Raw genomic sequence first — 24209 nt, 5'->3', positions numbered from 1 at the left:
TTTCCTTTTTCCTGTGGTCTATCCCCAGTTCCACTGGCATCCCTCCCAAAGAATCCCTGTGAGATAAAGTCAGAAATGGCTTCCCTGGGCCTCTCTAGGGACCAGGAAGTGCCCAGGAAAGTGTCTACAGGGCTCTTCCAGCTGCTGCTTCTACTTTTATATTTCACTCAGCTCTCTAAATGCATTTCTGCTCTAGATAAGGTTAAATCTTTCTTCCATGATCTGGATTTTCAGGTTCCCCAGTGAGGATGAGTGTTCAGAGGCAGAGTTTCCCCCTTTCACACTTTGGGCACTCACAGTTTTTCGGCTGTCTCATGGAGTTTGCAGCAGCAAACTGCTTTTTTCCAAGGGTTTGTGACTTCTTTTGGTTTTCCTGGTATGTTCCTGGGATGGCTCTGGGAGCAAAAGTTCATGATGTGAGCCTCCACATGCTGTTCTGTCTGTCCGAGCGGGATTTGCAAGTTAGTCTTGCCTCCTAGCCACCATTTTTCTCCTCTCTTCTTTTCTGATGCATGCGTTCAATGCTATGGATTTTTCTCTAAGCACTGCTTTCACTGCCTCCCACAAATTTGGGTAAGTTGTATTTTTGTTTTTATTTGGTTCAAAATATTTAGTAATTTCTCTTGAGATTTCTTCTTTTACCCATGTTTTATTTAGAAGTGTGTCATTTAATCTCCAAATTTTTTGGTATTTTTCAACTATTTTTTCTATTATTGACTAATAGTTTAATTCCTTGTGGAAATTTTTTCTATTATTGACTAATAGTTTAATTCCTTGTGGTCTCATTACTGAAAAGAGGTCCTGATCCAGACCCCAATAGAGGGTTCTTGGATATTGCACAAGAAAGAATTTGGGGAGAGCCCATAACGTGAAAGCAAGTTTATTAGGAAAATAAAGGAATAAAGAATGGCTACTCCATAGGCAGAGCAACAGCATGGTCTGCTCGTTGGCTATTTTTATGTTATTTCTTGATTGTATGCTAAGTAAGGGTTGGATTATTCATGAGTTTTCTAGGGAAAAAGGGTGGGTAGTTCCCAGAACTGAGGGTTTGTCTCATTGTTAGATCATATAGGGTAACTTCTTGACGTTGTTATCTCATTTGTAAACTGTTGTGGTGCTGGTGGGAGTGTCTTTTAGCATGCTAGTACATTATAATTAGTGTATAATGAGCAGTGAGGATGACTAAAGGTCACTTTCATCACCATCTTGGTTTTGGCGGGTTTTGGCCGGCTTCTTTACCGCCTGCTATTTTATCAGCAAGGTCTTTGTGACCTGTATTTTGTACCGACCTGTCTCATCCTGTGACTTAGAATGCCTAACCTCCTCGGAATGCAGCCCAGTAGGTCTCAGCCTCATTTCACTCAGCACCTCTTCAAGATGGAGTCCTTCTGGTTCAAACACCTCTGACACTCTGTGAGCAGACATATTATGAATTCTATTTTTTAAAAACTTGTTATGGTATGTTTTATGCCCCAGAATGTGGTCCCCAAGATACAGTGACTGTTCCATATGAGCCTTAGAAGCATGTGTAATCCGTTGTTGTTAAGGTCTTCTATCAATATCAATTATATCCAGTTGATTGATGGTACCGTTAAGCCAACTATTTTCTTATTGATTTTCTGCCTACTGGATCTATTCATTTCTAATAGGGGGGTGTTGAATAATTTCTTATAGAGGGTGTTAAATAATTACAACTGTAATTATTTCTCCTTGCAATTTAATCAGTATTTGCCTCACAGTACTTTCATAGTCTGTTTTTAAGCACATAATTTTTTTTTTTTTTTTTTTTTTTTTTTTTTTGAGACGGAGTCTTGCTCTGTCGCCCAGGCTGGAGTGCAGTGGTGCAATCTCGGCTCACTGCAAGCTCCTCCTCCTGGGTTCACGCCATTCTCCTGCCTCAGCCTCCCGAGTAGCTGGGACTACAGGCGCCCGCCACTGCGCCCGGCTAATTTTTTGTATTTTTAGTAGAGATGGGGTTTCACCGTGGTCTCGATCTCCTGACCTCGTGATCCGCCCACCTCGGCCTCCCAAAGTGCTGGGATTACAGGCGTGAGCCACCGCGCCCGGCCAAGCACATAAATATTAAAGATTGTTTTATGTCTTCTTGGAGTATTGATCCATTTGACATTACTGAGTGCCCCATTTATCCCTCATAACTTTCTTTGCTCTGAAGTCTGCTCTGACTGAAGTAAATATAGCTATTTTTGCTTTTTTAATTAAAAAATTAGTATGGCATCTCTTTATCATTTTATTTTAATCTATCTTATATTTAAAGTTGATTTCTTTTAGACAGTTGGGTCCTGTTTTTGATCCACTCTGACAGTTTGTCTTTTAATTGGTATGTTAGACCACTGATGTTTAAAGTGATTATTGATATAGTTGGATTAATATCTGCCTGTCATTGTTTCTATTTATTGCCCTTGTTCTTTGTCCCGATTTTTGTTTTCCATACTTTGTCTCCTTTTTGTGTGTTTTTTTCCAACTTTACTGTGGTATATATAATTGTCAAATAAAAATTACATATATTTAAGGCATAGAATGTGATATTTTGATATGTGTATGCGTTGTGCGATGATGACTGCAGCTAAGTTACATATCCATCACCTCACAGTTACCTTTTTTTGCATGTGTGGTGAAAACACTTATGATCGATTCTCCTTTTGTGTTTTTAATTGAGCATTTTATATGTTTCCATTTTCTCTCCTTTCTTAGCACATCAATTACATTAAAAAAATTTTTTTTAGGCCGGGTGTGGTGGCTCATGCCTGTAATCCCAGCACTTTGGGAGGCCGAGGCGAGCGGATCATGTGGTCAGGAGATTGAGACCATCCTGGCTAACATGGTGAAACCCGTCTCTACTAAAAATACAAAAAATTAGCCAGGCATGGTGGCGGGTGCTTGTAGTCCCAGCTACTAGGGAAGCTGAGGCAGGAGAATCGCTTGAACCTGGGAGGCGGAGGTTGCAGTGAGCCGAGATCACACCACTGCACACCAGCCTGGGTAACAGAGCGAGACTCCGTCTCAAAAAAAGAAGAAAAATTTTTTTTTTTTAGTGGTTGCACTACAGGTTGTGATATACATTACAACTAATCCTAGTTCACTTTCAAATAATTATACTGCATCATGGATTGTGCAGGTGCCTTGTAATAAAAATTATTTGTAATTCCTCTCTATCCTTTGTATTATTACTGTCATTCATTTTGCATATAGAAATCATACATAAGCATATACGTATACACATACCTCCATACACATATATATATGTAAACACACATAGTCAAGTACATTGTTGTTGCTATTATTTGAACAAACTGTTATCTGTTTTATCAATTAAGAATAAGGAACCAAAGTTGTATTTTACATTCACTTATTCTTCTCCATTACTTTTCCATTCTTTATGTAGCTACAGGTTTCTGATCTATATCATTTTCTTTTTCTTTAAAGAACTTCTTTTACATTTCTTACAGAGCAGGTCTGCTGGCCACAAATTTTCTCAATTTTTGTTTGACAAGCTTTATTTCTCTTTCATTTTTGAGGGATAATTTTGCAGAGTACGGAATTCTAGGTTGCTGGGTAGGGGTTATTTTGTTAATACTTAAAACATTTACTCTACTCTCTTCTTGCTTCTGTGGTTTCTGAGAATATGTTATATAATTCCGATTTTGACCCTCTATAGGTAAGGTGTTTCCCCCGCAAACTCCCAGCTTCTTTCAAGATATTTTCTTTATCTTGGATTTGCTGAAGGTTTTTTTTTTTTTTTTTTTTTTTTTTGAGGAGGGTGATGCAATTTATCCTGCTTTATGTTCTCTGAGCTTCCAGGACTGGTGATTTGGTTTGGTGTCTTGGTCATTATTGCTAGAAATATTGGTTTTGCTCCTTTCTCCATTTCTTCTCTTTCTGGTATTTTCAGTATGTATGTATCATACCTTTTATAGTTTTCCCACAATTTCTAGATGTTCTGTTCCTTTTCTTTAGTCTTTTCTCTCTTTGCATTTCAGTTTTGGTTGTTTCTATTGTGATACCCTCAAGCTCCAATTCTTTCCTCAGCTGTGTCCAGTCAACTAATGAATCCATCAAAGAAATTCATCATTTCTGTTTTCGATCTCTAGCATTTTTTTATTCTTTGTTATAATTTCCAATTCTCTGCTTACATCTGTTCTTGCATATTGTCTACTTTTTCCTTAAAGCTTTTAGCAGATTAATCATGTTCTTTTAAATTATTGGTCTGATAATTCCAATATTCCTGCCATCTTTGACTCTTTTTCTGATGTGTCTTCAGTCTCTTTAAATGTTGTTTTTTTCCTTTTAGTTCACGTTGTAATTTTTTGTTGAAGGTGGACATAAGGTGGGTCAAAGAAGTATGTTAAATAGCCCGTTAGTAATGTGATGGTAAGGTGTGTGTGTGGGGGGAAGCATTCCATAATCCTGCGATTAGGTCTCAGACTTTTTGTGAGCCTGTGCCTCTGAACTGTGAACTTCACACATGAATCTCAGTTCACAGCCCTCCATCCTGCACCTTTAGGTAGGACACGATGACTGGAGTGGGCTGGAGTTTGGTATTCCTCTTCTCCCCAGTGGAAAGCTCGAAGAAGCTGGAGCTGGATTTTCTTCTTACTCGAGAAAATGAGGCTGTGGTAAGAGTTTTTCCTGAGGGCAGACTTTGTTGAAAACATAGTGTTTGGGTGTGTTTCAGAGGTTTATTTTCTCCTGTCCCTGTTAAGAGCACAAGGAGATTTTTTTCAGATATTTACTGTGAGGACCTAGTAGAGCTCACAAAAGTGTGTGGCTCCCGTGACGGGGTTCTCCGGGAGTTTTTAATGCTCAGACTTGTCATCCCTGAGCCTCTAGCAATTTATCAATTATAGATTAAGTTTTCCTACCCTAACACTGGTTCCCACAGAGGTTTCTGCGTGTGGATTTCTGCTGTGGGTAAGTGCAATTCTCTGTATTTACCTGTCTGCCTCTAATTTGGGAGGGGGATAGTGATTTGTTCTGTGACCCCACTTCTGTAACAGATTTAAGAAAGATCTGTTGATTTTCACTTTGTTCAGCTTTTTACTTGTTAACCAGTGACTTCTGAGCTCCTTACATAGCAGACCAGTAACCAGAAGTCCAGTGATTACTTTGTAACTAGACAGACATTGATCACTTCTGAAATGGAACTGTATCACGAATGTATTTTTGTATGGCCTGTCATTTCCATGTGGTACTTGATAACACAAAACCAAATGAACTAGAAGTTGAGCTGGCAGAACAAATAAAAAGCGTATAACAAAATATTTTAATACCTCTTTTAAAAATATATTTTAAATACCTCTGTGGGAAGAATGCCTGAAGCAAATGAGACCAACACATTTCTTTTTTTAGTGATTCATATTCTGAAGTTATTTATTTTTTCTACCTTAACTACTTATTACTTATTCCTCCTAACTACAACTTTGTACCCATTGACCAACATCTCTTCACTTTCCCTATCCTCAGCTCATGTTAATCACCATTCAACTCTGCTTCTATGAATTCAGTTGATTCAGATTCTACATGTGAGACCATGTGATGTTATTTTATTGCGCATAATGTCCTCCAGATTTATCAGTGTTGTTGCAAATGACAGGATTTCCTTTAAGGCTGAATAGTATTCCATTGTGTACGTATACCACATTTGTTTTTATCTACTGATCCATTGATGGACACTTAAGTTGATTCCATAACTTGGCTATTGTAAATAAGGCTATAGTGAACCAAGGAGAGCAGATATCTTTTTGACATACTGATTTCAAGTTCTTAGAATATATATCTAGATGTGGGATTATTGAGTCATATGGTAATTCTATTTTTAGTTTTTTGAGGAACCTCCATATAGTTTTCCAAAATGGCTGTACCAATTTATATTTCCAACAAAAGTGTATTGGGGAGTCCCTTGTTTCCTTTTCTCTACAGCTTTGCCGACACCATCTTTTGTCTTTTTGATAATAGCCATTTTGACAGATGCAAGATGATATCTCATTGTGGTATTAATTTGCACTTCCCTAATGACTGGTGATATTGAGCATTTTTTCATAATATCTGTTGACCATTTGTATGTTATCTTTTGAGAAATGTCTGTTCAGTGCTTTTGCCCATTGGTTAATTGGGTTATTTTTTTTTTCTGTGGAGTTCTTTGAATTTTTAAAATATATTTCAGATATTAACCCCTTATAAGATGTATTTTTTCCCAATCTGTGGAGGTTTTCTTTGCCCTGATAATCATTTTCTTTGCTATGCAGAAGCTTTTTAGTTTGATATAATCCCATTCAAGACTAACTAATTTCTCTTTGAGATCTTTTAAGCAGAAAGTTCAATATTGTGTAATAAACCATTTAATAAATAACATCAGTATACCTTCAAGGAATTTTCTTGATTGTAACTCACTGAGTGTTACAGCTCTCAAAGGCCTAAGTAGGTTACAGCTCTCAAAAGGCTAATAGTTCCATCAAATAATTTGATTAAACATACAATTATACTGTAGTTTGATGATATGTTATAGTAATGTACAATATACTCAGTAGAAAGGTTGGCAAAAATATGAATTTTTTATAAAAGAAGAAATAAAAGTGACTGAGAAATATGAAATTGTGTTTAGCTTCATTAAGTCAATAAAAGGCAAATGAAAGAGGATACAGTTTTTCACCTACTGGAAAATTTTTAAGTCATTATTTTTAGTATTTGTGAGGATGCATTTGAAATAGACCCAAGCAGTAAAAATTGGTACAACGTGTCAATTTTTAGGAATTTTGTATGTATTTATTTTAACTTTTCATTTCACAACGATTTTAGACTCACAGAAAAGCTGTAAAAATAGTACAGAAATATCCTATTTACCCTTAACCCAGTTTCTGCTAATGTCACATTTTTAGGAATTAATGCTAAGAAAGTATAAGACATTGCAACATAAACTTAAATACAAATGTCTTATTTATAATCTTGTTATCAATTATTGTACTGTCATCTTAGAACTCCCAAATCTGTCAGTTTGGAAGTTTAAACACCTTTTTCAAAATCAGTCTTTATTAGTGGAGGCATTGTTCTAGTGTCTGGCTGGGCATGTTAACAATTTAACCAAACTAATATTTGCCTGCTATACTCCATGCATGATAGATACATGAGCAATATAGCATGCACAAGTTATTTTTATTCCAGACAGCTTTAACAGTGAGAAAAATACCAATAGTGATAGCTAATATTTAATGAATGGTTTCCAGGGAGTCTGTTAAGCACCTTACGTGGATTATTTCACTTACTCTTCTGACAACCCCAGTTACTATTAGCCTCCCCATTTTACAGATGAGGAAACTGTGGAATAGTTATCTATGGTCAAGTGATTAGCACGTAGCCTAGGGTAGTATAAATTCATATCTTGCATTCTCAATTACTGGCTGCTGTTCTCATTCTTTCTTTTTTTCTTCTCTCTTCCCTCTGTTTCACACTTATGTAGCTCTAGAAATCTATTATGTAAGACAAGGGAAAATGATATTCCAACTAGCAAAGATTACCTTATAATACACCAGAACACTCTCTATTTCCTAAAGAATGTTGGCTGAAAAAGGATTAGAAGCAAAGCCAATTTCTCTTCTACAAGCACCAGGCACCAAAAAATGTAGGACTACATAATAAATGTGAGCCTACCAAATTGCAGATCATTTCTCTCCTCACCTTTAATACCATGGAATAATTGTACACATGCTTGGAGTTGAAGCCTAATACATCTTCTCGTGAAAAGGAGCAGAAAAACAAAACATAAGTGAATGATCACCAGGGCATGCTGAATTATTCCAAAACAATAATGTTGAATTTGAGATTTTATTCTCCAAAGCTGAAGCTGATGATTCAGCCAATATGGAAAGCAACCTTTGATCTCTAAAGATATATTAACTTTTAGCTGACTGAAACCCTGATGCACTAAAAAGTAATTGTTAAGAATGTTCTTTTGTCTTTTGAGTTGTTGAACATTGGTGACTGGTTGCTTGTTCTGCTAAATATCCTGAGAATTTGTTTGGAAACCTTGTTTTCTGCTTTTGGTAGGTTCAGCCCAGAGTGAGTTCTCCAAATTAATAGAGTAGTAATAGCTAGCATGTATTGAGCAATTTCTATCTGCCTACTACTAAGCACTTTACATTGATTTATTTGATTTAATTCTTAAATAACCAGGATTCACAATTGGGACATTGTGGTCCTAGAGCCAAGCTATTAGCTGTGTATTTATTTCAGGAGTTGGTAAATCTAAATATATTCAGCATCTGTATAGGTAATGTTAGTTAAGGAAAATGGCTGGGTGTGGTAATGACATTGGCAAACTTGTGCTTGCTGTGCTATACCTAAATGTTTTCAAATGCAGTTTCTAAAAACACTGTAGGCCAAACCCAAATCAGAAGATATAATGGATAAATTTGAAATACTATGGGTGATGGCTGTAAGGCCTTCTCGTTCAGATGAAAATTTAAATTATTTTATTGGATACTTATTTTCATACTTGTTCTTTCACATACCTATGTGAAAATTTCAGCAAACTACCTAATCTGTGATTATATTCATAAAGAAGGAAATAAAGTTTTATGTTCCTTCTTTTTGATGAGATACTGCAAATTGAGGGGACAGTCTCAGACTTGGATCCAGTGTTTTACAATACATGTCAATTATGAAGATTATTTTTCCAATATATTAGTAAACAAAAATCTTCTAGAAGTCAATACATAAAAGTCATTGTAATAGAGAAAATGAACAGGATTTTGGTAGTAATAGGCAATTCATACAAAAAGAAATCTTAATAACAATGAAAAGATGCTAAGCTTCACTCATAATCAAGGGAATGTAAATTAAAAGAAGATACCATTTCATCTCTATCTGGTTAGCAGTGCTGTAAATTCTGATGATGCCAAGAATTGCAAGGATTTGGGGGCAGTGGGAACTCATATACTACTGTTGGGTGAATAAATTGGTGTTACCACTTTGGAGACCAGTTTGGCAAATTTGAAATAAAATAATGCTTGTACATCATAACTTGGCAGTTCCCAGGAATGCTTTGGGTAGAAGGTAGTGATAGAACTGAGAAAATAAAGGAGTTTGCTTGAGCAAAGCATCAAAGAAAGAGCTAACATGACAGGAAGAACAAACAGCACTTACAGAATCATGAAGGCAAGGAAAGGAACATTCAGCTCATGAATCGAATACATGCAAATCATTCAATATAACTGGAAGCCAAGAAGGGGCATGGAGTAATAGCCAGTGAGATCAGTCTGGAAATTTAGACAGGGCCCAGATGATAAAAGCTGTGAAATGTGGGGATAGTTTGGGTTTAATCCTGTAGACCAGTGGCCCTCAATTCAGGCTGATCGTCAGAACTAACTGGATCCCTTTCCAGACTTAGTGAATTAGCATCTCTTAGAATAGGGACCAGGACACTGTTCTTCAAAAGTCTCAGTCACATTGCTTCTCTGCCTTTCAGCCAAGGTCAAGTGTAGAAGTCTTGACCACATCTATTATTTCATTCTTAGAACCCTCTGAAAGAGGGAGCTGGTAATGACTTTTTGTCTATGTCGTGGAGGATTACAGTCCAAAGTGGAATTATGCAAGTTTATCATGTTAATTTTTGGTACACTAGTGATTAGAAATCAGCACCCTCTCATGAGGTGATACCCTCTGTTTCTGCTCCAGTTGTCTGGGGCAGATGGAGGAACTGGTGTCTCTAAAGGCTTTTTCTTTCAGACCCTCCAGATTTTTATGAGCCAAAAGGCTCTACATAAAATTAAATTACATTGCAAAACTATATGCTATACAGTCGGGATGTGCTCATCATTACTCACCACAGGAGCTTTTGAAGGACTTGTTGTTGTTGCAGTGTGAGCTGATAAACTCTGTATTTTGTAGTTGGGGGTGCAGGGGAGGAGTTCAAAGGCAAGGCACATTAGCAATATTTCAGGTTAGAAATGATAATGGTTCTTACTGAAGCTTGGGCTATAGGACTGAACAAGAAGTGATAGATTCAAGAGAAGATTAGAAGATAGTATCTAATAAATATCCTTTATGAGTGTAATTTTAAAAAATGAGCTTGTGAGATTGGGCAAAGAAAGGAAGTCCTGAGAGGCAGGGAGAGCTGAGGTTTCTAAATGCTGTTTGAATATCAAATATTTATAGAGGAAGACTTCAGTAGTTTTGGTTTTTTAGTATATTTCCGATCTCAGTCACAGAAAATGTTGGTAGTAACAAATCAAAAACCTGATTTTATTTTTCTTTAATTTCAGTTAATATTCTCCTACCCAAAGTTATTTTATGGTTTTTTTCTTTTTGGTAGATTTAAAATCACATGTTATCTTAACCATTTAGCAGTTATTGTTCTGAAAGTGAGGCAGTGGATTTTGACCCGCAGTAGGAAGAGGGATGGTGGAGAGTTCTATCTTATTTTCAAGTATTGGCCTTTTAATGTAATATAACTTATTAGAGTGTTTCACAGTTTTAGCTATTAACTATCAAGTTAATAGAAACTTCTCATTAGAAAATATAAAATCTCATGAATAAAATAACATTATAGAATATGGCCTGATTCATAAGTATTTCCCAATAGAGGTGAATTATATGAGTTTCTTTTTTCTACCAATAGGGAAAAAGTTGGATTGTTAAAAGAAGTTATGAAGATTTTCGGGTACTTGATAAACATCTTCATCTGTGTATTTATGACCGAAGATTTTCCCAGCTCTCAGAACTTCCCCGTTCTGACACCCTGAAGGACAGTCCAGAGGTAAGCATTTAGTACATTTAGTACAGAGGTAATCACTATATATGAGTTTGCAGAAGTTTTTGTCTGTATACTAAACAAAAGCTTATACTGAACACTCAGGATGATTCCTGGGACTACTTGCCTGTTTCATAACTGAAAAGTTAGTAATGTTACATATAATGTTTAGAATGAAAGTAGGTTCAGTGTGTAATTTTATAAGGGAAAACAACTCATAACAATATATCAACAAGCAATATATATGAGCAAAACATTCTCCAGAGAGCACATAAAAATGGAAGCAAAAATATGGAAAAACATTGCCTTTCATGATCAAAGGGATCCATATTAACAGTGTTGAGTAGTTTATGACAGCATGCTGTGTGTATGCACCTACCTTCACCCCTACAAAAAAATAAATAGTAAAAACGTAAAAGATTTCTAAACAGAGATTCTTTATAGCATCATTAAACCAAAAGTACCATTGGGAATCAAAAATTGTAAGGAATCTTTAAAAGTAGATGGGATAAGGTTTAGGGGGAAAAGTAAATATAGCCTAAACATGTAAGTGCAACAAGACTGCAAAACACAAGGAAACTAGAAAGTTTACACATAGAAACTGAATAAATAAAATAACTGAGAGGTACAAACAAGGCTTTTCGAAGGATGATTACTATCCTCTGAGAGAAAGTGAAGCTGTCACATTCATGAAATGGATTTAAATAAACTAAAATCAGAGATGTTGTAAATGAATATAGGATCATTTAAATTAATTTAGTAAGAGCAAACCTGAGTAACTGGACTCCATACAGAATGTACCCAGCTGAAGAGAAAGTCAGGGAGTTGAATGATCAAGCCAAGCCATTTATAAGAATACAACCCCTGGAAGGGACAGAAAGTTAAAAAGTTGTGAGAGAACAGTTGGGAGTCATGGAGAATAGGTCCAGAGAGGTTTCTACTGATGGGAGTTACAGGAGGAGAGAGTGGATGCAAGGAAATAATTAAAAATTGGTGTAAGCCACTCCCCCCACCAGATGTAAATAAAGTGATGTTCTGAGATTCATTGGGTTCATTAAGTGCTAAAATATAACGGACACTGCAGCAGAGTCTCAGGAGTGTCTTAAAACACGGATCTCTTTGTACCATAGAAAATCTGAAAGTCCCTTTATCTGCATTTCCCATTTCTGCTTCATTTCATTTTTTTTCTGTTTCATTTTTTTCTCTCAGATTATTCTAAAACATGGCCACTACCAAGAGGTCCCAGGTTTTTATCCCCTTTTAAGAGAGCAGCCAGACTGAGCTACAATCTGTGTCACAATTCCTAATTCCTGGGTTAGCTCTTGATTGGTCCAACTAATACTGGGGCATATTCCTGGACCAATCGGCTGAACCATGGTATAGGATCACGTATGAACGTGGCTGCTCCTGCCACAGCCATGTGCATGGAAGATTACAGTGGGTCTTGGGGAAAAGAGTTTCCGAGTAGTAGGGGGAAATTTAGGCAGAAAAGCCAAATATGGATCTGCTATAGTTATCTTTTTGCATATTCAGTACAAAAATAGAAAGTGTCAAAATTAGAAACCATGGAATAGTATGATCGCTGATGATAAGGGGCTAGAAGTTGAAGCTCTGCATGAGACAGGGGCTGACTTGCTATGTAAGTGCCCATAGTGCTACTGGTAAGTTTCTGTGAAGAGTCCTCTGTAACTATTAAAATGCCTAAAGATCTATAGATTTTTTTTCTTCCAGAAACCATCCAGTTTTCCCTGCCAGAGAGCATAGTATCTTTCCTCAGAGTTACACTGATCTTTTTCTTTTCAGTCGGTCACTCAGATGCTTATGGCTTACCTGTCACGCCTTTCAGCTATCGCTGGCAACAAGATCAACTGTGGGCCCGCCCTTACCTGGATGGAGGTATTTCCTAATTCACTTGTCATGAAAAATGTATATTTAAATTATCTACTTAAGATATTTGATATTAACATAATTTTGATGTCTATTGAGCTTCAGGAATCAAAGAAATGAAGTATATTCTCAGCATCTGGGAGGAAAGATACGTGATACAGGAAATATTTTTTCATCTCAAATCTTTCTTTGATAATCTTGGAAACTAATCTTAATATATTTTATGAATCTTGATGATACCTGTTATTTTGGTGTTTAGTATACTAATGTATATATTCAGCAACGTGTACATTTTTTTAGTTGACTTAGTAATTGAAAATATTTTTCAGTTATTAGCAAGGGACAACTTTTTAAAGGGTCCTTTTTAAGAGTAAGTATTGAGTGAAACATTATTCAGGAAATAGATTACATATTTATTCTTAATGTGCATATGTAGAGTTATATTGTTTTCTCCTCCCACTGGAAATTGGGAATGCAAGATGGAAAGTGGAAAGAATATAGAACTATGGGCCAACCTGTATTGAGATCTTGGAAAAAGTATTGAATCTCTTGTAAATTACATAGCCTCTTTCATCTTTAGCAGCTCACCTTTAAATGATGATAAGTATTTTTTTTGGAGTTATGAGGATTAAATTAAACTGTATATGTTATAGGCACAGCACAATGACTAGCATATTTTAACTACCCAGTAAATGGTAGTTTTTTTTTTTTTAAGACTCTTTGGGTTATTGTATCTCTAAATTAAAATGAATTTCTTTTATAGATAGTCAAAGAAGCATTTGCAAGTCCAGTGTCTTTGTCTCATAGTACATTTTCTTTGTGATAGATTGATAATAAGGGAAATCACCTTTTGGTTCATGAGGAGTCATCCATCAACACTCCTGCTGTCGGTGCTGCCCATGTTATCAAGAGATACACCGCTCGGGCCCCTGACGAACTGACCTTAGAGGTAAATAGTTAAAGAGGTTGTTTGTTATTTGGTTCTTGCTAACTTTCTGGCCTCATCTTTGACTGTTCTTAACCATTTCCTTAATTTAAAAAAAAGTGAAAAGCACCAGGTTTTTCCATAGTCTTTTATATTTCAGCCTGTAATATCTTCTATTTTTGTTTAAGTGACAGTACTCATCCTTGAAAACTGAGGTTAAGTATCTCCTGTTTTGTCTGGGAAGTCATTCTTGATCTCCCTCCCCTCACTCCATGCAAATACATACCCCCCAAAACCTGAATTGAATGTCATTCTGAACTGTGCTCATGGCTTATTGCTGATATATCACTTATTATATTTAATCATGATCGTTCTCCTCTTTCTCTCATTGAGCTTCTGGAAAGCAAGGTCTGACTTTTTGTGTTTTTGTACCTAAAAACAATACCCAATGATACATTTATTTTCACATATTGTTGAAAGATTGAGTTAAAGAACAGATAAAAGGTGAAATGAACACATCTTGCTACCACATATAAAAGGAGGGGAATTAAATTTTTTCCTCTAAAAATATATATTGGCTAATGAGAGAAAAAAAATGCTGACAGTTATTAAATTTAAGAAATAACAGTATAACTTTTTACTGCATAGAATCTGAACTGTTTTCAAACTTTTAGGTTCTATACAGAAAGAAATGTAGGTCTTGGAATGATGATGTTAGCATATATGGCTTTACAAAATGGCTTATACATGATATGAAAGATCAGTTGTGAATATACAAAAGAAAAATTCCTAAAGCTCTATAGTATATGTTAGTAACATTGCTCTGAAGTTCTTAACTATGTTTTATCATAGATATCAGCATTTCTTTTGATTGAAGAATATAACTTCCATTGAATATATTATTAAAAACTATTGTAATTTTTATATTTATGATTTTATATGAGTTTAAACTCAGTAGTTTTTCTTTTACATTGAAGAAAGTTAGCTCTTTAGTGGATATAATTATTTTTTACTATGTATTGAAAGAAGTGTAGTTGTCATCAAATTTTATACTTACTAAGAATAACCCATCCTAGGCCCTTTTCTGTATGATTAAATAAGATATGTCAAGAACTCAGTACAGTGCCTGGCACATGGTAAGCACTCACTAAATGTATATTAAGGGAATCTGTTACTGTTTCTAAACATGAATATTTAAAATTATCTTTTGTAAGTGAATCTGATCACTGTCAGTGACAGCAGTAACAGTATTTTAACAGAAGTGATGATAATGGTGTGATGCCTAGCATTAAAAATCTTATGCTATGAATCTGGCTTTCTGAAGTTACTGCACATGTGTTAGTTGAATCACAGTCTTTGTGCTGCTTAACTTTTTGTAGACCTCTCTTTAACAAATCATAAGATAATTAAATGATTTTTAAAAAGAAGTGGTACTTTTTTTGGAAATTACTGGCCAGAGCATGAATAGTACTTTACCTTTTCATACAGTTCAGATTTAAATTCTAGGTATAACAATTGGTTTAAAATTTAACTAAAACCATTTTGCTTAAAATTTTGATTCTCCTAGGTGGGAGACATTGTTTCTGTTATTGACATGCCCCCGAAAGTGTTAAGCACATGGTGGAGAGGCAAGCACGGATTCCAGGTAGGCAGCAGCAAATTAGGTGTGGGAAAATTCAAAGAAAACTTTTCTTTATGATTCAGTAATACTTTTGTTTACATGTGCTGGTAATGGACTTTGTCATCAGAAATTTTGTCTGCAACGATAGAAAATGCAGATAGTAATGATAATAGATCTAGATTTCCTTTTCTAATTACTATTTTGGTTGTTTCTTATCTCCTTTTTCATCTTTAAATGGTGGTGAAGCCAAAATGTGAATAGCGTCTCAGACCTCATGGCCACTTTTAGGTTACAAGGCCTGTGGAGTGACCTTGCTTTTAATACAGGTTTTTAATCGTGATTCACATATATTTCCTCTCTGGAATTAAGTCAGTTTGATTAATATTTCTCTATAAAAAGGCATTGTAACTGTTATGTAAACTTACTTTTAATTACAGAACAACAGAATCTAAAGCAATCTCATTTCTTTTTCTATATTCAGTAGTCCCTTATCTATGGTTTCCCTTTCCATGGTTTCAGTTACCTGAGGTTAACCAAGGTTCGAAAACATTAAATGGATAATTCCAAAAATAAATAATTCATAAGTTTTAAACTGCATGCTGTTCTGAGTAGTGTGATAAAATCTCTCCCTGTCCCACCCAGGACGTGAATCATCCCTTTGTCCAGCATATCCACACTGTAGATGCTGCCTGCCCCATTAGTCATTCAGTAGCCCTCTCAGTTATCAGGTTGACTGTTGAGGTATTAAGGTGCTGTGTTCAAGTAACCCTTATTTGACTTAATTGTTTTAGTCGATTATTAGTTATTGTAATGAATCTCTTACTGTGCCTAATTTATAAATTAAACTTTATCATACGTATGCATGTATAGGAAAAAGTATCCTAGGGTTTGGTACTATCTGTGATTTCAGGCATTCCCTGAGTGGTCTTGGAACATATTTCCTGCAGATAAGGAGGGACTACTTTATGGCTAAACAGTTTTGAGACCTGATAATAACATCTATTAGACTGACTTAGCAACTAATTTTTATGAGGAGTCTCTGAAAATGCCTTAAAGTTGTATCCTTAACATATAGCCTGTGGCTTTTTGTGGTCTACTTATACAAGTGTTACTAAATACTACATAAATAAAATGCTCATGCTATATTGTTAGAAATTTGATAAGCATTGTATAAATACTTTGAGTTCTAACTACATATTAAATAAAAATGAATTATTAGCTTTTTATAAAATATATTTTTTATTAAAGCATAATAACACAATTTAAAACATTATAAGATGGTGGATAAGAGTGGGCTCTGGCTCCAGATTGTCTGGGTTTTAATCCTGCGTTGTCTCGGGCAAATTGTTTAATTCTCTGTGTCTCAGTTTCCTCATTTGTAAAATGGGGATTATGGGACTGTTGTTTACCTCACATGATTATCTTGAAGATTAAATATGTGAGAATAAAAATAGAACATACTTATTAGTTAGACCAGGTCTGATGTATTTTTTTTTATCAATAAGTGGTTGATTTTTAAATTTAAAGAATTCTGGTTTTTATTTTACAAGTTTAATTTTATCTATCCCTTTCCCTATTATGAAAGCATCTATAGTAATTTAATTTGGTTGTTAAGACCAGAAAAACCCTATCACATTACCCCAGAACTCTTCTTGTTTGTGCTATTGGGATCCCCCTCCATCTGTGCTCTGATTTCTTACCAGCTATGAATAAGTGCTTTTGATTAAATATAAAACTAAATAGAAGACTACAGTTATCTTTTTCCTATTAAGGAGTCAGTTCTTCATGTTAGTGGAAATGAACAATAGACTTAAGGGTCTCAAAGATGATCAAAAGATTAATTTGGCTTTAAAATAATAGTTATGTTGTGGTCTTGATGTTACTACTAACTTTCTTCTGTCTGTCTGTCTGTCTATCTATCTATCTAATCTATCTATCTATCTATCTATCTATCTATCTATCTATCTATCTATCTATGTGTAACACCTTAGGGAAGTCATTTGCTTTTTTTGGATTTGAGTTTCTTCTTAAAATCAGAGGGTTTCACTTAAAATCTCTCTATTCCTTCTCAACATTTAAATTCTATGATTGTCTTCCCTTGTTTATGTAACAGATATTTATTCAGTACTGATTGTGTGCTAAGTGTATAGCTTTATACCCCAAAGTTTTGTTGAGACTCACACAATTAGTTCATTGCCTAAACAAACTAATTCTTTTCAAAGTGAGTATAAATTAACTAGTCTAAAACTAGTTAAACATCAGTTTATTGCCAAAACAAATTATTGAAAACAAAAACGAAATTTCTAACTTCAAAGATTGATTTGTAACCGATAATGAAAAATCTTTCCTATAGGAATGCTATTTTTCATCTTGATTGGTCTTAGAAAGGCAATCGTATCTCCATGGATCATGTTGGAGTGTGCCTGTGAGAAGAGGTATTGATGTGGGGGGTGCCCGTGTAACCAGGAACAAGTCTTTAAATGTTACTGTCAAACTTTTTTTAAAAAGAAATTCAGGCTAGGGGCAGTGGCTTACACCTGTAATCCCAGCACTTTGGGAGGCCGAGGTGGGTGGATCATGAGGTCAGGAGTTTAAGACAAGCCTGGCCAACATGATGAAACCCCATCTCTACTAAAAATACAAAAATTAGCTGGGCTTGGTGGCGCATGTCTGTAATCCCAGCTGCTTGGGAGGCTGAGGCAGGAGAATCTCTTGAACCCGGGAGGTAGAGGTTACAGTGAGCCGAGATCACGCCACTGCACTCCAGCTTGGGTGACAGAGCAAGGCTCCATCTCAAAAAAAAAAAAAAAAAAAATTGCAAATCAGTATTTTAAGGCAGGAATCCACAGTTCAGCATTCCTTGCTGTTTCTACACATTAGTCCATTTCTAAGAGCACTCATGGTTAATTGCAGGGAAAGGTGTGAAAGAGGAGACATGCTGAGCATCTGTTACCTGCAAAGTATAGCTCAGTACTTTACATGCAGTGTTTTCTTTAATTTCACAAAGCTTCTAGGTAGTTACTGTCCTCCATTTTTATGGAGAGAAAACAGTTTTTGAGAGGTTTAATAAGTAGTGAGGATGCTAAGTCAGTAAGTGAAGGGAGTAGGGACTGAGATCTAAGTCTGCTCCCTCTCATTGCCTGAAGAGCACTAAGCATGATTTTTACATTCACTCTCAGATTATTAACGTTCTTCATGTCAGTTTTCTACCATATGGAAAGGAACATCTTTCCTGCTCAACCAGCAAGAAATATAGTGTAAAGATTAGCCAACTGTGGACTGCAAAGCATACATGTTTACTGGTGGGAACATTGCTGTTACTGCGTGTTATGTTTTTGTGTGATGATTAATCAATTGTATGCTGGAGAAAAACTCTTCAGACTGTTCATGATGTCCCCTACCTTTGTTAGGTATTTTTAAATTGTAAGCGTGTGCCCCTCCTGGGAGACACTCTGTTGAGAGAGGAAGACAATCATGGTAACTGTAAATCAGACATCTTTCCACATCCTGATTTTCAAGTTTAACTGAAATAATAGCTTAGTTCGGTGGTTTTTATACTTTTTCTTTTAATCCAGTGGAATTACTAATCAAACAGAATCATGCGCAGAACCTCAGTGTGAGAAAAGGTAACCATGGAGCTGCCCTGATTGGTTTAAGTGGGAAACACTGGGCCTTATCCCCATGCAGCCCGCCTGGCTGGCCTCCTTCAGGCCTTCTGCAGCAGCCCTGAGGGGCCTCAGTAGGGGTGAAAACCATGAGTTTAGCTTACTAGTGGACCTCACTTTGTGTAGTAGGTACATCAAAAGCTATTTTAAAATTTTAGTTTTGAAAAGCCAGCCAACAGTCTAAAGAAACATGTTCTTTATAAGAAGATTTTTCATGACTCCTGTTAGAAGGATAATATCTAGAGTTTTAAAATTTCTCTAATGTAAATTATGTCTGAATTCCTGGTACTTCATATTTCTGATATGGATGGGGGATATCATATATTCATATATTCTGATATGGATGGGGGCAAATAATCATATATATATGATTGTATATGAGATATATATATATATAGAGAGAGAGAGAAAGTGTGTGTGTGTGTGTGTGTATATATATATATAATTTTTTTCTGTTATTGGGCATAACAGATGACCCACTGATACTTCTGCCAGTGAGAGCTGTTTCTAGGATTTATTCATTCCTTAAATGGTCTGTTAGGTGCTGTGTTCATTTGCTAGGGCTACCATAGTAAAATACCACAAACTGGGTGGCTTAAAAATTAATAGCAAATATATTTTCCTACAGTTCTGGAAGCTAGAAGTTAAGGTACTAGAAGGTTTAGTTTTTTTCAAAAGGCTTCTCTCCTTGGCTCGCAGATGGTCACTTTCTTGCGTGTCCTTACATGGCCTTTCCTCTCTGTGTTTGTCTGTGTCCTAATCCCTTCTTCTTGTAAGGACATCAGTCAGATTAGGTTAGGGGCCACTTCATTTAACCTAATTACCTCTTTAAAAGTTCCCATCTCTAAATACGCAGTTAATCCATGAACAACATGTGTTTGACCTTTGCGCATCCACTAATACACAGATTTTTTTTTTTTTTTATCAAACGCTATTGAAAATACAGTATTTGTGGGATGTGAAACCCTCATATATGGAGGGCAGGCTTTTGGAATATGACGTGGGATTTGAGTATGTGTGGATTTGGCTATATGAGGGGATTCTGGAACCAGTCCCCCAGCTATGTTGAGAAATGACTGTAGTCACATCGTGAGTTCCTGGGGGTTAGGAATTCAACATTATGAATTTGGGGGAGAGGGGCACAATTTTTAGCCCATAATAGATATCAACCAGTCCTGAATGGAGAAGCCGGTTGGGCCACCTTTAGGGCTGGCCTGAAGGCACCTGAGGGACTCTCTTACATAGACTTGGTGGGGAATAGGTCCCTACCTGAGCCAGGCTGGTTTCAGGCTCAAGGCAGGCAGGACATGGAGGACTAGCAGACCTCAGTACTCTCCTTGGGGTCTCTCTGATGAGTAGGGAGTTCAGGGCTCACCAGGATTCCCTGGAAGGTGCAGGAGGGCTTCTTAGAGGAGGTTACACTAGAGCACAGTGTTGCATGTGTCTTTTGCCGAGAGGATGTCCGATGACCCACTGATGCTTCTGTCAGCAGGTGCACAGGCCAGGCGGGGCACAGCATGCACCTCGGTCAGCCAGCTCGCCTGGCTCTGGTTACACGGGACCCTGTCAGCTGGGCTCTGGCTGCAGAACACAGAGGAGGCTGTGCGTCACAGAGGTGGCAGTGTCTTCCCTAGCAGTGTAAAGGAAACGAGGGCCTCGCCTTGGTGTTGGCTGTCACCAGTGGTTTTCCTAGGGATTGAGATGACTTAGTGCAGGCATCTCTCAGGAGAGAAGGGAAGAGGAGCAAGGATGTGGGCTACTGCTTCCTATGATGGAGGCTGAGTGAGCTGAGGTGTCAGCCTCTTGAGCGCTGCTGCAAAGCTTTCTGAAGCTCATTGTTGACACCCAGGCCCGATATGTCTGCATTTGCAGCTCTGCTCAGCTCGACGTGTTCATGGCATGTGATCTGGACTCCAGTTTTCTTTTGTCTAGGTCACACTGTGTGTGTGTGATCTCCTTTCTGGCCAGCTGTCAGGGCATGAGAAGGCACAAGTCTCTGTGCAGTGGTCCTTCCTTAATATTGCTGTGAACTCATGCTATATAGTGGTGGTATTGTGATTTTAATATTTTAAAAATAGAGCTGGATGTGGTTCCTCATACCTGTAATCCTAGTACTTTGGGAGGCCAAAGTGGGAAGATTGCTTGGACCCCAGAATTTGAGACCAGCCTGGCCAACATGGTGAAACCTCATCTCTACTGAAATTATAAAACTGACCCAGGCGCAGTGGTACGTGTCTATAGTCTAAGCTGCTTGCGAGGCTGAGGCAGGAGGACCACGTGAGCCTGGCAGGTGGAGGTTGCAGTGAGCCAAGAGCCAGACCTTGTCAAAAATAAAAATAATAATCAATAGACTTGATTTTTGTATAGTTACAGATTTACAGAATAATTGAGCAGATAGTTCAGAGTTTCATGTAATACCCCTGCCCACTCCCCTCACCTATACCTTCCCCTGTTATTCACATTTGCTTTACAGTACATTGAATAGAATCAGCAAAATGCTGATCTTTACCAACCATCAGCTGATTAGCTGAGTTTACCTACAGCACTGACTAAGCACTGTTTCTAAAAGAGTGGTCTAAGGAGCACCAGGGCCAGAATCACACAGAAAAAAATACAGTCTCAAGTCATACCTTGCAACTGTTGAAACAATTTTGGGGCTTACTTTTTGTTATGATTAATGAATCAATATTGATATGCTATTATTAACTAAAGTCCATTGTTTATGTCAGAGTTCTCTCTTGGTGTGCATTCTCTGGGTTTTGACAAATGCGTAATAGCATGTATCCACCATTATAGTTTTCATACTGAATAGTTTTGTTGCCCTAAAAATCTCCTGTGCTTCTCCTATTTTTCCTTTCCTGCTGAACCCTTCACAACCTGTGATCTTTCACTGTCATGTCTTTTCCAAAATATCCGTATTGTTGGAATCATATAGTATGTGGCCTTTTCAGACTGGCTTCTTTTACTTAGTAATATGCATTTAAGGTTCCTCTGTGTCTTTCTCTGGCTTGATAGCTTCTTTTTGAATCACTATCTAATATTCAGTGTCATGGATATGCCACAGTTTATATATTCAAGTATTGAAGGACCTTGTGGTTGCTTTCATGTTTTTAGCAATTATGAATGAAACTGCTATAAACATCTATGTGCAGGTTATTGTGTGGACATAAGTTTTCAAGTCTTTTGAGTAAATACCAAGGAATATCATTGCTGGATCATATGGTAAGAGTATGTTGCATTTGGTGAGAAGCCACAACACTGTCTGCCAAAGTGCCTGTATCATTTTGCATTCTTACTAGCAGTGAATGAGAGTTTCTGCTGTTCACGTCCTCATCAACATTTGATAATTGCCAGTTTAAAAAAAATAGCCATTCTAATAGGTCCAACACATAAAGTTAGTTTGAGGAATAGTGTTTACCAAATGTATTGAAGGGTGCAATTCTGCTCTCTTCATTTTGTTACCAGTAATTCTTTTTATTCTCCCTTTGCCACTGACTCTTAAACTTGAATGTTTAAAGGAGGCTATGTTTAAATATCAAATACCAGGGCCTAAGCCCTACAGTTTGTTTCAGTCGTTGTGGGGTAGGATATAAGACTATTTTTGTCCATGTGTGCTGCAGGTAAATTCTGCTACTCACCTGCATTTTGCCAAGTTCTATTCTAAGTATTATACTAGCCCAGACCATAATTTAGCCGTGGGAACAGAAGGATAAGTTCATCCATGTGTTTAAATTATACTGTGACTCTCTTTCTTTTCTTAAACTTCTGGGAGTAGGAAGTGTGAAATTATATTAACTACAGTAATTTGAAATTCTGAAATCTGTGTTTTTTATTTGTCACCTAGGGAATATATTGAATCTCTCGTCTTTGTTGTCTGAGGTATTTCATCATATAATATACTTCAGAAAGTAAAAGTAAAAACTCTTCCCTTTTTTTAATTTTTAAACTAACTGGCATTGTTAATAGATTTGTGTTCTTGTCTGTAAATGATTGTTAGAAATATGAGGTGATATCTCAGAAAACCCTTTTTTCTAGGTAAAGGCATTACACAAATACAACATGTTAATATATTTTAGGATTGTTTGTTATGTGCAGTGTCTCTCAGAGTTTTATCTAGGAGCCATTGGTATCTGAATGACTTGAGAAACGTGATAAAAATGGATATTGATCATCAGAATCTCAGGGGATGGGGTCAGGAGTCTGAATTTTAACAAGTTTTTCAGATGATTATTGTGCACAGAACATGAGAACTGCTGATCTAGGCTCGCATTGTTTATCTTGTGTGCAGGTAAAGGGAGCAATCAGACACAGTTTAGAAATTGTGTTTTGTTTCTCCCTCCCCTCAGAAAATCTTCCGTAAAGCGCATCTGGGACACAGTTAATCTAATGGCTAGAATCTCACTTAGAGAGTGCAGAATTTTATATACCCCATGTTCTCGTGGTTTTCCATGAGATGATCAAGGATCACCTATTTCGTTTTTCATAGTTATCCCCAAATATTGTGAGTTTTCGTGCACAAGTATCAGAGAAGCGATTCTTGGACAACACAGTTTTTTTTTTTACCTCAAGAGTATAATGTGGCTCCAGGTAACTTAGTTTTAGAGAAATCATCTTTATTTCAAAGGGCAGATATTCAGAAACTTTATCTTGTATAGTAGCTTAATGGATTTGCTTATTTCTCTGCTTATTTATGTAAAAACTATCATATTCATGTAATATCCTAGAATCCAAAGCTGCATCTTTTCATTATTCAAAATCAAATAGAGCAAAATGTTTACTCTCCAGTTAAGTAATGGGAAATCATATTATACTGTAAATCTTCATCTGTAATGTGACATAATTTCAAGAGAAGGGGAATTATGTGATAATGCAAATGAAATAAATTGCTAACATTTCTTGAGTACTTAGGTGTGCTTTTCGAAGTGCTTACCACTAACCTTTTAATTCCACAACTCCACGAAGGTACTATAATGATCTCATTTCAGATGAAGAAACTAAAGCATAAAGGGTTAAACAACTAGCCCTTTGTCATTACACTGTATATTGCAGAGTTGCTGTTGAAGCCTATGCATTTTAGGCAAATAACAGAGCATGGTAATAATTTAATGAATAATAGTGGCTCTGCTTGTTTACTTGTGTGAATCATAGATTTTTCTATAGTGGATGATGATAGTGGACCATCTGGTTCTAAACCATCATTTTAAAATGGTAGAAATCTGGAGACAAATTTAGATAAATTTTTCTGTTTCACAAAGACAGTAAGTATGTGGTATAGCCAGGACCGGAATACAAACGTGATGACTTTTAATTTTGTATTTCTTTTCCTTTTGGGACATAGAAATAAATACA

The 24209-nt window shown here is 36.4% G+C and overlaps 1 protein-coding gene across 11 annotated transcripts in view; it reads left to right on the top strand.

Moving 5' to 3' along the window:
- The window catches only part of ARHGAP32 (Rho GTPase activating protein 32), a 318023-nt gene that overhangs the window by 205741 nt on the left and 88073 nt on the right, over positions 1–24209 (top strand). For 10 of the 11 annotated variants that reach the window (XM_055356379.2, XM_063693674.1, XM_031016043.3 and 7 more), the window contains 4 exons: positions 10631–10768; positions 12566–12658; positions 13476–13598; positions 15142–15219. In XM_055356379.2, coding sequence (XP_055212354.1) covers positions 10631–10768; positions 12566–12658; positions 13476–13598; positions 15142–15219 — 432 coding nt within the window. Of the gene's footprint in view, positions 1–10630; positions 10769–12565; positions 12659–13475; positions 13599–15141; positions 15220–24209 lie in introns of those variants that run through there. The other variant, XM_055356382.2, reaches the window with a different exon arrangement.

This window comes from Gorilla gorilla, chromosome 9 (assembly GCF_029281585.2).
Source record: "Gorilla gorilla gorilla isolate KB3781 chromosome 9, NHGRI_mGorGor1-v2.1_pri, whole genome shotgun sequence".
Lineage (NCBI taxonomy): Eukaryota > Metazoa > Chordata > Mammalia > Primates > Hominidae > Gorilla > Gorilla gorilla.
Note: the sequence above shows the minus strand (reverse complement) of the source record. Positions and strands in the feature narration are given on the sequence as shown.